The 15,097-nt window shown below is 32.0% G+C and overlaps 1 protein-coding gene across 1 annotated transcript in view; it reads right to left on the bottom strand.

The window, feature by feature from the left end:
• Positions 1 to 15,097, bottom strand: part of LOC106478645 (glutamate receptor ionotropic, delta-2-like) — a 55,582-nt gene that overhangs the window by 25,423 nt on the left and 15,062 nt on the right. The window contains exon 3 of the mRNA XM_013939201.1: positions 842 to 927. Coding sequence (XP_013794655.1) covers positions 842 to 927 — 86 coding nt within the window. The remainder of the gene's footprint in view (positions 1 to 841; positions 928 to 15,097) is intronic.

The raw sequence follows: 15,097 nt of genomic DNA, 5'->3' as shown, positions 1-15,097 counted from the left end.
GTTTGGTGTGACGGGGATTCGAACCCGCGACCCGCAGATTACGAGTCGAGCGCCCTAACCACCTGGCCATGCCGGGCCATTTCTAAATGGAGAAATGAAAAATGTCCACAACTGAAGAGTTAGTACTTCACACTGAAAAAAATTGTTGTTACTAACAATATTTATATGTGAAAGATTGCTTTACTTTTATAGGGCATGTTTTCAACAAAGTATTAATTGGTATGGTGACAGAAATGTTTCACTGATTTTGTAAACTTAAAAATAAATACATCGTCAACACTCTTAGAAATAAAAATATTCCTACACTTTCAAAAGCAATAGTGAGCCCGAAATAATAATTAAGTAGAGGTATTTTTATGTATTTTAGAAGCAAAAGACCTAATTAAAAGAATTCTAAGCCTTTCTTTACCAAATAGCAAAGTCATTTTACTGATTATCAGTTATAAAACGTTAGTGACCTGGGGTATTTCTCGGAAGTGAAAAATAAATACAAATAACACAAAAATATCTCTTTTATTTCCTTCAGAATTTAATGTCACCTCTTAACTATTAATCTCTTATAAAAGAAATTCATGCATCTTAAGTGAAATGTTACAACCAACAGTTCTAATTAAAAACCAGAAAAAAAAAGAGGATGAGATATTATTTTTCAATATTTTGATGAAGCCTGATCATATTCTATCAATATTATTTTTCAATATTTTGATGAAGCCTGATCATATTCTATCAATATTATTTATCAATGTTTTGATGAAGCCTGTACTTATTCTATCAATATTATTTTTCAATATTTTGATGGAGCTTGATCTTATTCCATCAGATATCAGTTCTCTACACTCACCGTCACACTTGCTATTTTTAAGGTCTTGTTCTGCAAGTTCATTCTGGGCAGACGGAGTTGGAAGTCCATGTCCTTGTTGGTGTCTTCTGAAGAGAAAAGGAAAGTGAAGGTTTACGAAAAAGAATTACATTGAATCACATCTATCTACATATGTAAATGTGTCTTTCTCTCTCTTAACGGCCGGGTGTGGGTTAGTATTTCCCGTGTCCAGACTATGGGAATCCAAAGGTTTTTAATTCGCATCCTGTTGCCTCAAAAACGCGCTCCAAACTTTGAAACCGTGGGTGTGCAATAATAATAACGGTAAAATCCTACTATTAAGAATAAAAAAGTAGCTCAAGAATTGGCGGAGGGCGTTGCTTTCCTTCTAGTCTATCAGTTCAAAACTAGAAACGGCTATGGGTGGACAACTCTAATGTAGCTTTGCGAAACATTCTAAGAAAAAGAAACCAAAACAAGTATCCCTATTTATCCGTGAACGAAACCTTTCAAAATAATAAATATATCCCGTCTATTTCTTATCATATGGGCTCTCCCAGTGGCGCAGCGATATGTCTGTGGACTTATACTGTTAGAAACCGGGATTCGATAACCGTGGTGAGCAGAGCACAGATAGCCCTTTGTGTAGCTTTGTGCTTAATAACAAACAACAACAATTCTCATACTTAACAACGAACAACAACAATTATTATACTTAACAACAAACATTATACTTAACAACGAACAACAAAAATTATTATACTTAACAACAAACAACAACAAACATTATACTTAACAACGAACAACAACAATTATTATACTTAACAACAAACAACAACAAACATTATACTTAACAACGAACAACAAAAATTCTTATACTTAACAACGAACAACAACAATTATTATACTTAACAACAAACAACAACAATTCTTATTCTTAACAACGAACAACAACAATTATTATACTTAACAACAACAATTATTATACTTAACAACAAACAACAACAATTCTTATTCTTAACAACGAACAACAACAAACATTATACTTAACAACGAACAACAAAAATTCTTATACTTAACAACGAACAACAACAATTATTATACTTAACAACAAACAACAACAATTCTTATTCTTAACAACGAACAACAACAATTATTATACTTAACAACAACAATTATTATACTTAACAACAAACAACAACAATTCTTATTCTTAACAACGAACAACAACAATTATTATACTTAACAACGAACAACAACAATTATTATACTTAACAACAAACAACAACAATTATTATAAGATGGAAGTTTAATATTTTACTTTACAGTAACTATAAATGTACTTACGGAAATTACAAGATTTTTCTTTGTTTCATGTAAAGACCTAATACATCATTTAAATTTTATATTATCGTCAGAGATTAATTGAATTCGAAAATTAGCAATAAATGTTTACTTTTGGGCAACCAAACAACTTCAGCATAAAATTAATTAGGCAACTAGAGAGAAGAGAAAAGTAAATTCTTTTTGTTTCATTTTATCAGCACGCAGCATAAATCAATGGATGAAATCTCATTAGTGACACTTTCAGTAAAAAGGTTCATATCACAATTCTTCTTATAATCTTCTTGAATTGTACACCAAAACACAGGCAGCAAGAGAAACATATAGCGAGGCGGATACATATAATAACTCGATAAATTAATATTTCTCATGATTAAAAATAGATAAACATGTAATTGTACGTATAAGAATATATCAAAAGCTACATTTCTTGTAAGCTTCTGCATTTATTGTACTGAATAAATCTTGTATTGATCTGCCTAGAACTATAAGAAACACATTTCCTCACATTTGAGAAATTTCCTTCGCGATCACACAGTGCGTGACCAGCTAAAAAGCATTGAAAGTTTTGTAATAAAACTGTGCTTTCATGAGCCCTAACTTCACCCTATGAGTATTATTTTTATGTGAAAACACTGAAGGCAATATATCTTTTACGTATACTAGCATAGAATTCCATGAAACATATATGTTTAATTGTAATGAATAATATATATACATGTAAGTAATATTACCGGTTATATATATACCTGTATGGTATTAAAGGTAATATGTATAGTAGATTCAAACGAACCAGAAACTTTAACGCTTTCGAAAAGTTCGTAATTATTCTTCGTCCTTTTATTCCTGAAGAAAAACAGTCATCTATTCAAAGGCGCTCGAATTTCTGGGTCTTTTGAACTCTACTACCATTTTTGGGTGATCCTTTGTACTAACTCTTTCATCATAGATAGTATATATATATCTACTGTATTATTCAAAAATACGATATTATGTAGTGGGACTCATTTCTTGAGTCCATCTTATTACTTGCTAGGCCTTTCCAAACATATTTTATCTTTTGGGTTCGACACTTTTAAGCTATGTTAACGACATTTACCCTATTCTTCCCAGAGAAGTTATTAACAAAAACAATTTTAGTCGTTGCAATGTTATGAAATCAGAAAATCTAAAAATGGTTGAAAGCATTCTAAGAAACAATGAAACCAATGAAAGCTATTTAATGTAAAAGTTGAACATTATTACTTTATTCTTACAACGATCTTATGTTTTGTAAAGCAACTCTCTGCTAGGGACTTTATCGCCACACACATACACAAATCAGCTAATATTGGAGTTAAAAGTAAAGTGTCGAAAAGAAAATACTTTCGTGGCGTCCAAACTTGTATTATGCACCATACTATAATTAAATTAACAAAGGCATCGAAAGCTAAGCTGGATATTGACCGTATTACACTACAATGTAAATAATTAATGTCAGAGAACTGACAATATACATGATATATAGGATAGTGGTTTGTTTTAACTTAAAACTACACAATGGGTTATCTGCGCTATGTTTACCACGAGTAGGTGAACTCCAGAGTTTACTGTTGTTTAGCCTTGAATGATAGCGGGAATTTCTGTTTTTTTATTCTGCGTAAATGTAGAATAAAGCCACTGCGCAGCTGTTTGTATTCTGAATACACTCTCAGCGCTAGAACATATTTAAGGTGATACTTGTTAAGCATTTTAATAGAAATTCTCAGCAAAAATCGATACTTAACAAGAAAGTGCTGCAATAAGGTGTTTTTAAGGTAAACAGGTAACGACAATATCTCATATTTCTTTAATAGAGGAAAACCCTGGCTTCGCATACGAAACATTTTTTCTTTTTTTAGATGTGATATTTTGTATATTAATGTACAAATTTATAAAATGTAAAGGCAGTATTGTGTATTTAGAGGAATTAAATGATCTGCCTAGACTACTTACGAACGAAGTTAGGTGCGACAAAATTGAATGTCACGTTTATAATGCGCCTACAAATGGAATTAGTGAAAGTATTCAGATTTACTTTGCAGATTCGATCCCTGGAACTTCTGATATTCAGGTCTTCATTCTAACAACTAGGGGACGCACTATCCATGATTATTTTTAAATCAAGAAGAACTGTTAGCTATTTAGAATTATCTTTACACAATTATAGATCGTCGGCTATTATGAATTGCTTAGAAATATTCACCTCGCTATTCATAATTATTATCTATTTCGACATAAACCAAGATGATTAGGATTGAAGAATGAGTTTAATAAGAATTTCAGGGGCTATAGGGTTTTGAGTCCGTTTTAATTCACCATATAGTAACCTAAATTATTTTAGGTATGTGAACAATGTTACGACACTGTTTAATGATTGTATATATGTGTGTCACAGATTCCTTTAACATATATATATATAAATACAGGGCCTGTTGCTTTTAATGAAAATCTCTAAAAAATATAAAAACCATATTCTTTTAACAAATTTATAGATCTATGAATACAATATTAGTTCTACAACTTCAAAGTAGAATCATTGTCAGGAATTTTCTGAAGATAATGAGGAAAAACTTATAAACATGTTTAACAAATAAAGAATAGTTTACTATCATGAGTCGTTTAACAGATTTAGTTAACATTGATCATCATAAGTTAGAAAGTTTTAGAGAAGGTTAGCTCTCATGAATTAGTTCAATTAATTGAGAAAGGGAATGGGTATCATAAATTCATCAACTTATTCAAAGAGATAATTGTACGTTTCAGAAGTATTTCATTTATTTCTACCAGGTATCTGACGATCCATTTACTGGCGAATCCATGGTAATAGTAAATCAAATATGTGTGACACGTTCAACTATTTTTCCCACTCAATTTAGTTATTTGTATATCATTGCATTTTACCGGTACAGTTAAGACCTATTAAGAAACATGGGATTTTTATATTCAGAACGATATTACACACACACACATATATATATATATATATATATATTTATACACACATAATAATTACTTCATAAATTACATGTTGGTTGCTTGTTTGTAGTTATGGACAAAGCTACGCAAAGGGCTATATGTGCTCTTTCCACCACGGGTATCGAAACCCGGGTTTTAGCCTTGTAAGTCCTCAGATATACCGCTGTGCCACTGGGATGCCAATTATATGTTAATAAGTTACATCATATAAGCAGTATGATTACGTTTTTTGTAGCGATATCTTATACCAGACATTAGATGTCTTGTTACAAAGACAAAAACAACAATTCTACATATATACATAAAACAACAGCAATGTGGACTTTAGAAAGGATTACATGGGATTACTAAACATATTTAACAAAACACCAGCTAAATAAAAGTATACTTATGTATAATACCCAATGTATGTCTATCCCGCTCTGTATCTCCTGAATGCTTAACAGTAGAAATATATACCAAAATACTTCTTTTAACGCGTACATTACAGGAAAATTATTCATACTTTGCAATCCCTAAAATTTCATATTGATTCACCAGTCTTCGTATGTGCTGAACTGTCAACCTAAAAAAAAAATATTAACATCAAACTGTTTCTTTTCGTGAGGTAATTTTAGGAAAACAAACGGGAATTTCTCCATTGACTGGTTGAGATAAATATTTAGAAAATACAAGCACGAACGGAATAAACGCATAAAGAGAAGAACGTGTTTCAATGTATATTTGTTGTTGTTCGGTTATACATGTATATTATCTCATATTAATATTATATACATGCATGATTTTATTGTACCATGTTGAATAAATTGGTGTGAATTAAGCTGAATATCTCCGCTTTTACACTCCTTATAGAAATTAGAACTGTCGAACAGCGCTCATTTTGGTAGCGGTCATAGCTTGCACTCAATAAATGACAAGGAACGTTGTCATGAAGCGGAAAACATAATCCTCGGGGGTACTTAGCGAACATTAACGATCAATTATGCTGGATGCAACCATTGCATAGAAAAACAAACATTTTTGCCAACAATCATTGCAGTCATTCTCCTTTGTTTAAAAACAAACGCAATACAATTTTCGTTATTTAAATAACACATGGAATGACAAAATACGGTTGTAAAACGGCCCACTTTACAACTATATTGTATATACACTATGAACCAAGGCATTTGGTCGACTATACATTTCTTATTTATTCATTACTATTTTTAGGTAAATTTACCATTGAATTGTTTCAGTGGGCATTTGTAGAGTATATATATATATATATACATCACAATTAATGAAATGTGATAACTTGAGAATTTTCGTACCCTAAACCTTTTTTTACTTAGGCTGCTAATTAGGAATGAGATGGCAATGTGAAGTGTGAAATTTCGTCACTATCTGTAACATCCTCCTCTCACAACATTATGACTTTTAGACTTATTTTGAAAACGATGTTATACGTGAAATGTTTTCTTATATGTGTGTGGGGGGTGAAAGGGAGAATGAGATAGAAAAGGAAACTTACGAAACAACGAAATTAATAATGGAAGATAAGAATGAAAGAACGAAAAGCTTAAAAACTATATTCAAAAATCAAAATATGTTTCAAAAGGTATAATCTGAGAACTAGATTTGACACCAGGACAAAAAAAAAAAAGAAAAGGATGAAAGGGAATGTGAGAAATGCGCGATTGGTTAAAAATGATAAAAATGGGGTTGAAAAACAAACAAACTCGTAGGTCTAAAAGTAAAATAAATAAATTGATGACCTTTTTAGACAAAGCAGAATCAAATAAAATAACTTTGACTAACAGAGAGTAAATAACGGTTGAAGATCAGCGATATGAGATTCAAGGTTAATGGTTTAATGTAAGTGATGAACAATACTAAAAATTATAACTAATTGGGCTTCTTTCATATTGCTGTCTTGTTTAGATTGAAACTCAGTTTTGATACCAAATAATAACATATCAAGGGTAGGATGTATAGGCTAGTTGAAATGTTAGATTAGGAATGAAGGCTGTTCTTGTGTTCATAGTAAATTTATTTTGTTGAAATACACTCTTAAGGTAATTGGAATTTACCAAAAATGCTGATTTTACACTATATGAGATAAACGGTGTTGTGTACGCCACCTCTAAGATCTTTTTTGTTTGTGATTAAGCACAAAGTTACACAAAACTCTGACCACCACGGGTATCAAAACCCTATTTCTATCGGTATAAGTCCATAGACATACCGCTGTGCCACTGGTTTTACTTGTATTATATACGGTGCACAGGAAAAAATAATAAACTAATTGCGAATAAAATCTATAGAAACTGCAGTGACTCCTTAGCTTTCTTATGAATAGTGAAGATAGAGTAGCTATGTTTTATTGGTTATTTTAAGATAATTTTTAAAGATTTTTTATCCTTTTTTTTCAGATCTTTGGTTGGAAGTTTTATGAATTTTTAGGGTTGACAACACACTTTATTACAAGTATGACGACCACTATGTTGTGAATTAATACGAATCGGGTGAGATGTTGTGTTCTTTCCAAAGGAAACGACAAGAAATCGAAAAACTTGTGAGGCGTGAGGACATAAAGGTGAGGGGTGAGGGGAAATCCAAGGATTCAGGAAGGACGCTTTTGAGTCCGGGATGCCACATGAAGTCATTGTCCCCCTGAGTGGCGCCAGAGGGTGAATATCTCTAAATTGTGTTATTAGTGGTAGATATTTCAAAATTGTGATACTAGGAGTGTATAGTTCCAAAATGTATTACTAAAAGCACATAGTTCCAAATTTTAAAGGTGGGTGAGATCATCTATGGTCCGCATAAAGATGTTTTGTTATATGGTTCGCTTGTGAACCACCAGAGGGTGTTGTTGATCTTGAATGTCAAGCTGTGTTATGTTATACAATAATACTGTTATAGTTCTTAATATGATATTGTTTCAGCTTTACTGTTTGGGTGAACTTTTTAGTTTTACTTCAATAATAATAATAATAAACCAAGCGTTTTTGGATAAGTAAAAATTAATATTTTATGTTTCACAGCTGGGGTAATTGTATAGCATTTTTCTTAAATGTTCACCCACTAGTATAACTTACAACCTACATCAAGTCCTGTTTTTATATCAGCATGAAATATTCAGACTCCATATATTTATCCTATACTTTACACTCATATCGGTGCACTAATTTAACTCCGGAACTACACACTCCTAAAATTTACTATATAATGTTGCTTTATATGTAGAATGTACAAACTATACATAAGCAGTATATGTATCATATTTACTAACGGTGATGTAGTTCAGTTTGACTTTATGGCTTACTGGATGACTGTATTACAAGTATGACATCAGTGTGTGTGGTAAATTAACACGAATCAGGTGAAATATTTTGTTCTTTTCAAAAGAAAGGGCAGGAAATTGAGAAAAGTTGTCTTAAATGATCAATAAATTGAAGTAACTTCATTTCATTTCAAAAGACTTTAAGACAATAACTAAGACTAAGAGGATTAGAATTTAAAAATATAATAACTTAAAGTTGGTAACCAGTTGTTTTATTTCATAGTTATATTATACTGTAATTGATATTTTTATGGTGGGCTCCTCTAGAGTGTTATCATGATTTTGTGTTAGTTTAAAACATTGAAACTTTAGACATTTTCGGGGCTAAACGAAAAAAAATTAGTCATAAAACAGTATTCAATTTATTATTGTCTTTTTCACTTCACTCACACTTGGATACTCAGCAGATAAACAATAGAGAAAAAAATAGTAAATCTATTTTCATTCTTTTTCTATGATGTATAACATTAATTCATCTAGAAGAATTTGTTGGTGTATTAAGTAGCAGAATTAACAATGCTGCTGTGTTCAGTGTGGTCTTGAGTTATGGTACAATGCTATTGTGTTTAGTGTTGCCTTGAGTTGTGGTTGTGACGGCCTATGAAGAAGCATGTGCGTCAATAATGAATGGTATCTTGCACACTTGTCTATTTAAACAAGCTTTGAATACTTAATTAGGTTTAACCCATTTCCTAGTGTCATGAATTTCAAAGTTAATATTTATCTTTAGAATTATTAGAGCTACAGAGAAAGACATAAACATATGGGAAGTTGCATTAGAATGGAATTTTTAATTTATTTTAGGTGCTATGGCTAGTCCCTCGGTGGGTCAGCGGTAAGTACAACTCGAAAATCCGGAGTTCAATTATTCGCGGTGGGCATAGCAGATAGTGAAATGTAGATTTGCTCTAAAAACAAACAAATAAGCTATGGCTAAGCTTTATTATTTTATTACATTGAATACTATGTAAATATTTTTTTGTATACAAACAATTTCAGCTTGACGACATGTACACAAATATCACATTCAGGTCTATTCATGATATTTTAAAACTTATCAGTGTTACAAACTTTGCTTTGACCATTATTTGTCAGTAGGACTTGTAACTTCATTTCCATTAATTATCTAAATATGAAAAAATTACAAGCACTAGGAATTTAAATGATCTTTCCGCATTAGCAAAAGTAGCACTATTTATCCTTTCGTTTTGTGAAATCACGTAGCTTTCACTGCTAAGGATATATTCTATGAGACGAAACAGGTAAAATATAGCTAATATTCTGTAATAAAGTGTTGACTAACAACGTAGAAAGATATCTTTATCTACTTGTTTACCGTTGGAAGATAAAAGTAATACTTCTCTCAATAGGATTTTATTCAATTCTCACACAAGATTTCTGATGTAGTTTACTAAGTTATATATCCTTTTTGTTTACAAGTATATGTATGTTCTACCATAAAGTAGTTCCTGACTGTCTCTGATGGCTATGTAAATGTAGTAAGTAAAACGTACCAAATATATATATACCTTTCGTTTAGTTTATACAAATGAATGCGAAACGTTCACGTAAAACGTTTTATAATTGTTCATATAATATGCGTGTGCAGGTGCGCGTATAGATTTATCAATAGAGAGTTGGTCTGGGAATGTGGGTGATTTGCTCGTTTTCTAGTTACACATCGTCCTGGTTTACTCCATGTTGGTGACACTCGATGATTAACACAAAAGAATTTATTGTACAAGTGCTTAGTTTCGTATGTGGTTTTTATACCGAGGTTGATTGTGTAGACGTTTGGTAATGCGTGTGAGAGATGATGCTAATATTATTTCTCTTTTTCGGTTAATTTTCAATACAGAGCTCTCTTCAGCCCTTATAGAGTAATACTGTCTGTCCTTTTATGTATATATGCCTTCAGTTTAGTCAGGTATGAAACTCAGTTTAACTCAGCATAGAAATTTGGCATTCATAGGTTACTGCACCAACTATTCCTAAATCTAAGATAAGCAGTGTGCCACAGAAATGTCAAAGGATAAAAAATCACATATATATTTGTGCAGATTCTAATTGAGTCTTTGTTGTTTTCCATTCAAGTGACTTCAATAGCCATTGATAAAGGTTGTCCTAATATTTGTTATTTTCAGTCTGAGCAATTCTTTATGCGTCACGTTAGCTAAACGATTAGGCTATAGTTACACCAAGACTCAAACATAGCTGGCCTTGACCTGGAACTGCTTAACAACGGGAGACCAATCAACCAGCAGCACTTTCAGCCTACAAGGCTACTCTTGACCAGTAGTGGGATTGTTTGTAAAATCTATGATGAACCCTCAGCTGAAAGTATAGTGTGTTCGGTGGTATATCATGGGTTCGAATCTTGAGCCTTCCGATCTACCGTCCAACATACTGACTCGCCCTGACTCGGGCTTAAGATAAAAGTGGGTCTACTTATCAGCATATTACGAACACAGCTAATTCAAGCTAGTTCATCTGTTAATTACAACTTTATACCTAAAGTGATTAAAGATGGAGATTCAATGGAATGGCCTTCACAGTATTCTTTTTGGTTCTATGCTAATTCAATTTAAGTACTAATAATAACCTGTGTATATGTATACTAATAGTAGTTGTACCTATATTAAACGTTAATATACAGTGGATGTATAGTATATGTTTTCTTATTAAAGTTGAAAATTTATTGAAGTATGAAAACACACACGAATTAAATGTATTTCAATCATAAAATAGAGTATATTTCTTCAATGTTTTCAAACCAGTAATGTAAACTTTTATAAATGTTATTTGATTTTATTGTTAAGTTAACACCGAAGTTTATATATTATCGTTTGATTTAAATGCATTGCCAATTACTAATTTAATTAAATGCTTACACTTCTTAAATATAGAAGAAAAAAAGTTGTACAACAATCTACATCGCTAGTAAGTAGTAAGTCCATGGGCGTACATTTAATTTCCGTTTGGAAGTTGAAATTATGAAAGGCATATACATGTTACTGTATGCTTCTCTGTTTGTTCTAAATTAATTGATCAAAATATCTTTCTAGCGTTTTTTTCTTTTGTTATTCGTTTTGTGCTGTTTACTGGATCTTCGTTTTTCTATAATATTTATTTTCTCTAAATTAAAAAAACACAGTTGCCCATGATAAGTAACTTTCAGTTCCAGCGTTTCAGAGCCGATGGAAGGCAAAGGGTGTACAAGAGGCGAAAAGAAACGTATGCTGCTCCATGTGTACAGCAAGTGGACAGATAGAGATGTCCTGGCATAATGGTATGTGCTAGTATCTCTGCCAATCACTGAACAGAGTTTCAATTTGTTAAGGGGAATATAAATTCTGAAAGATATCGGGATGAAATTATTCAGCCAGTGGTTCTACCTTTTCTGGATGAAGTTGGGCCTGGTGCAGGTTTTCAGCAAGACAGTGCCAGACCACACATGGCTCGTGTCTATAATAAGTATTTGGAGAATAGTGAGGTTAATGTCCTCTCCTGGTCAGCAATGAGCCCGGATGTGAACCGCATGGAAAATCTCTGGGATTTACTGATCAGGCGTTTGCATCAGCATTTATGCTCTCCAGAAACACAACAGCAACTCAGAGCAGCACTGAGAGAAGAATGGACAGCTATACCTCAATAACAAATCAGACAGTTCTGTCGATCCACGAGGCGACACATAACACCCGTAATTGAGGCGAATGGAAGACATACACGATGTTAAACAAGAACTGAATTTGGTTAAAAATAATTTTATACTGTTTCAGTTATTCAGGCAATTCTGAAAAATGGAGATGATTCAAAATGTTTTGGTATTGTATTATGTTTTAAGAATGTGTCAAATATACAGTTAATGTATTATTTGTTTTATTTATGAAGTAAATTTGACAAATAATGGTTAAACATGAGGTGATGTGTATTTATTTTCCACCCCCCCCCCCCAGTGGCACAGCGGTATGAGGTGGGCAGAGCACAGTTAGCCCATTTTCTAACTTTGTACATAATTACAATCAAACTTATTTTCTGTGAGTGTATTTATATTCTTTTTTTTACCAAAGGTAAAATTAAAATATGATTTGTGATTTAAAGGCTTAGTGCATTCTTTGATTGGCCGTATTCCTTGCTGTGGGTTGCATATTTGCCTATTCAAATCTCATTAGCGCAGCTTGGGTCAGCTACATGTATATTGAATCATTAAACAGTTAACCTGCTGTTTATTTATTTATTTTTTAAAACAAGTTCATATAAAATAAATACGAGAGTAAAGGATGACACATAACTATTCGTACATAACAAAAGAATGAATAAATAATAAAAAGAATGCTAAACCAAACGTAGTTGTTTGGGTAAAAGGAACACTCTTTAACGTGAGTCTATCAAATGTTATAACTGTCTTGTTATCCAATACTTGAACACTGTGATATCTTGAGGCTTTTATATAAGAAAATGTTTTGAATTATATATAAAAAATATGCACAAAAACTGGAAACAATTGCTTTGTATACTGATAAGGTATTCCCATATGTTGTATAACTAATTCTAGGAAAGAGGAACGCATTGGTCTCATCGTGAGACAGAAGAAATGTGCATGTGTTGTGAAACTTCACGAAATTCTGTTTCTTCTGAGATATATACCAATAAAGTCTAAACATTAGAAACTAACGAATATTTTACCTTGAACTTTACTTTGAAAGATACTTTTCATTTAAGTTTGAGAGCGTCTTCCAAAGGTATTTGTCTACTTACTTTAAATATATTTTAATGACTTTTATGTGAGCATGATATAACATTGCTAAAACTCTACCTTATTTATGTGAGCATGATATAACGTTGCTAAAACTCAACCTTATTTATGTGAGCATGATATAACGTTGCTAAAACTCTACCTTATTTATGTGAGCATGATATAACGTTGCTAAAACTCTACCTTATTTATGTGAGCATGATATAACGTTGTTAAAACTCTACCTTATTTATGTGAGCATGATATAACATTGCTAAAACTCTACCTTATTTATCACTTACATAGTGATAACATTTTTCTTTCTTGATGTAGGGATTTTCAAATTTGTTCAAAATGCTATTAGTTTGCACTTTTATCGTTGATATACAGTATACTGTATATTACTTACTTGATCGCGTGACGCTCAATGATTACTCCAATTGACAATCATTCACGTTCATGAAAATAATCTCCAATTTTTATATGAAAGTAATTTTCAAAAACGGAAAATGATTGTGCGTGCAGTAATATGAAAATGAGTGAATAAGCAAATAAAAAAACTGACACTCGTAACACACTAGAACGCTGTAGTTTGTAATTGGCCTTTTGATAATTAGCGATTAGGTAAACCTGACACTCATAACAGATTATGATGCTGTAGTCTTTCCCTGGCATCCTAATAATATATAAATAGACAAACCTTCAACTTGAAACTATCACTCTGTAGTATATCATTCAACACGTGAGAGTAAGCAACGGACAAACCTGGCACTCATAACACACTAATACGCTATATTATGTCACTGAACATGTGAGAATAAGAAAACAGATAAGCCTAAGGTTCATAACACTCTTTCTCGCTGTAATATGTCACTGAACACTAGAAAAAAGCAAACAGACAAACCTGACACTCATAGCACATTAACACGCTGTAGTGTGCCATTCAACATGTAACAATAAACAAACAAACACACCTAATCTCCATAATACTGAACACGAAAGACTAAGTAAACAGATAAATCTGATACACATAATACTGTGTCTCGCTGTAGTATATATTTATAGTAGTATACATATCCTTTAAGAGCAAGAAGGGACCTGTTGCTTCATCTAGGTCATTCCGTTTACCAGATTAAGTTTTAAAATAGAATTAAAACAACACTCAAAGCATTTAAAGCCTGCTCTTATGATTGAATTACTGTGTCCACCACATGTGAAGGCTATCCATACCAAAGTCCAACTACTTTGTTATGAAAATAGACTGTTTTAGCTGAAGATGACTCATACTCTGACAAAATTTATATTTGTATACTCTAATCTTACCATTCTCACCATTAAGTATGAAAAAGATTATGCATTAACACTACCAATTCCCTCTACAATCACTGATTGTTTAACACCTTAATCAGATCTCCTCTGACTCTTATTTTTTTGAAACAAAAACAGTTTCAGATATCTTAACTTGTCCTCATGTGAGAACAGTTTTATCCCAGGTATCATTTTAGTAGTCTTCCTCTGAATAACTTCCTACAATTCAACGTCCTCCCGAAGGTAAGGATCCCGAGACTGAGCATAAGACTCCAAATGTAGCCTAATTAATGACCTACACTAAGAAATTATAATCTTTTGAGACTTATATTTAATATTTCTCTAAATACAACCTAAAATCCTATTTACCCCATTAGCAACAGCATATTGCTTGGATGGCTTAAGAGACTGACCAACTAAGACACCAAGATACTTTTCTCCATAACACTGTTAAAGTTATTCCTTTCAAAATTTTACTCATAATTCTAATTACGATAATCTACATTCATTGAATTACATTTATTATAATCAGAAGCCATCTACCATTTATTCACCCAACTCATTG

Source organism: Limulus polyphemus, unplaced genomic scaffold (assembly GCF_000517525.1).
Source record: "Limulus polyphemus unplaced genomic scaffold, Limulus_polyphemus-2.1.2 Scaffold237, whole genome shotgun sequence".
NCBI classification, from domain to species: Eukaryota; Metazoa; Arthropoda; class Merostomata; order Xiphosura; family Limulidae; genus Limulus; species Limulus polyphemus.
Note: the sequence above shows the minus strand (reverse complement) of the source record. Positions and strands in the feature narration are given on the sequence as shown.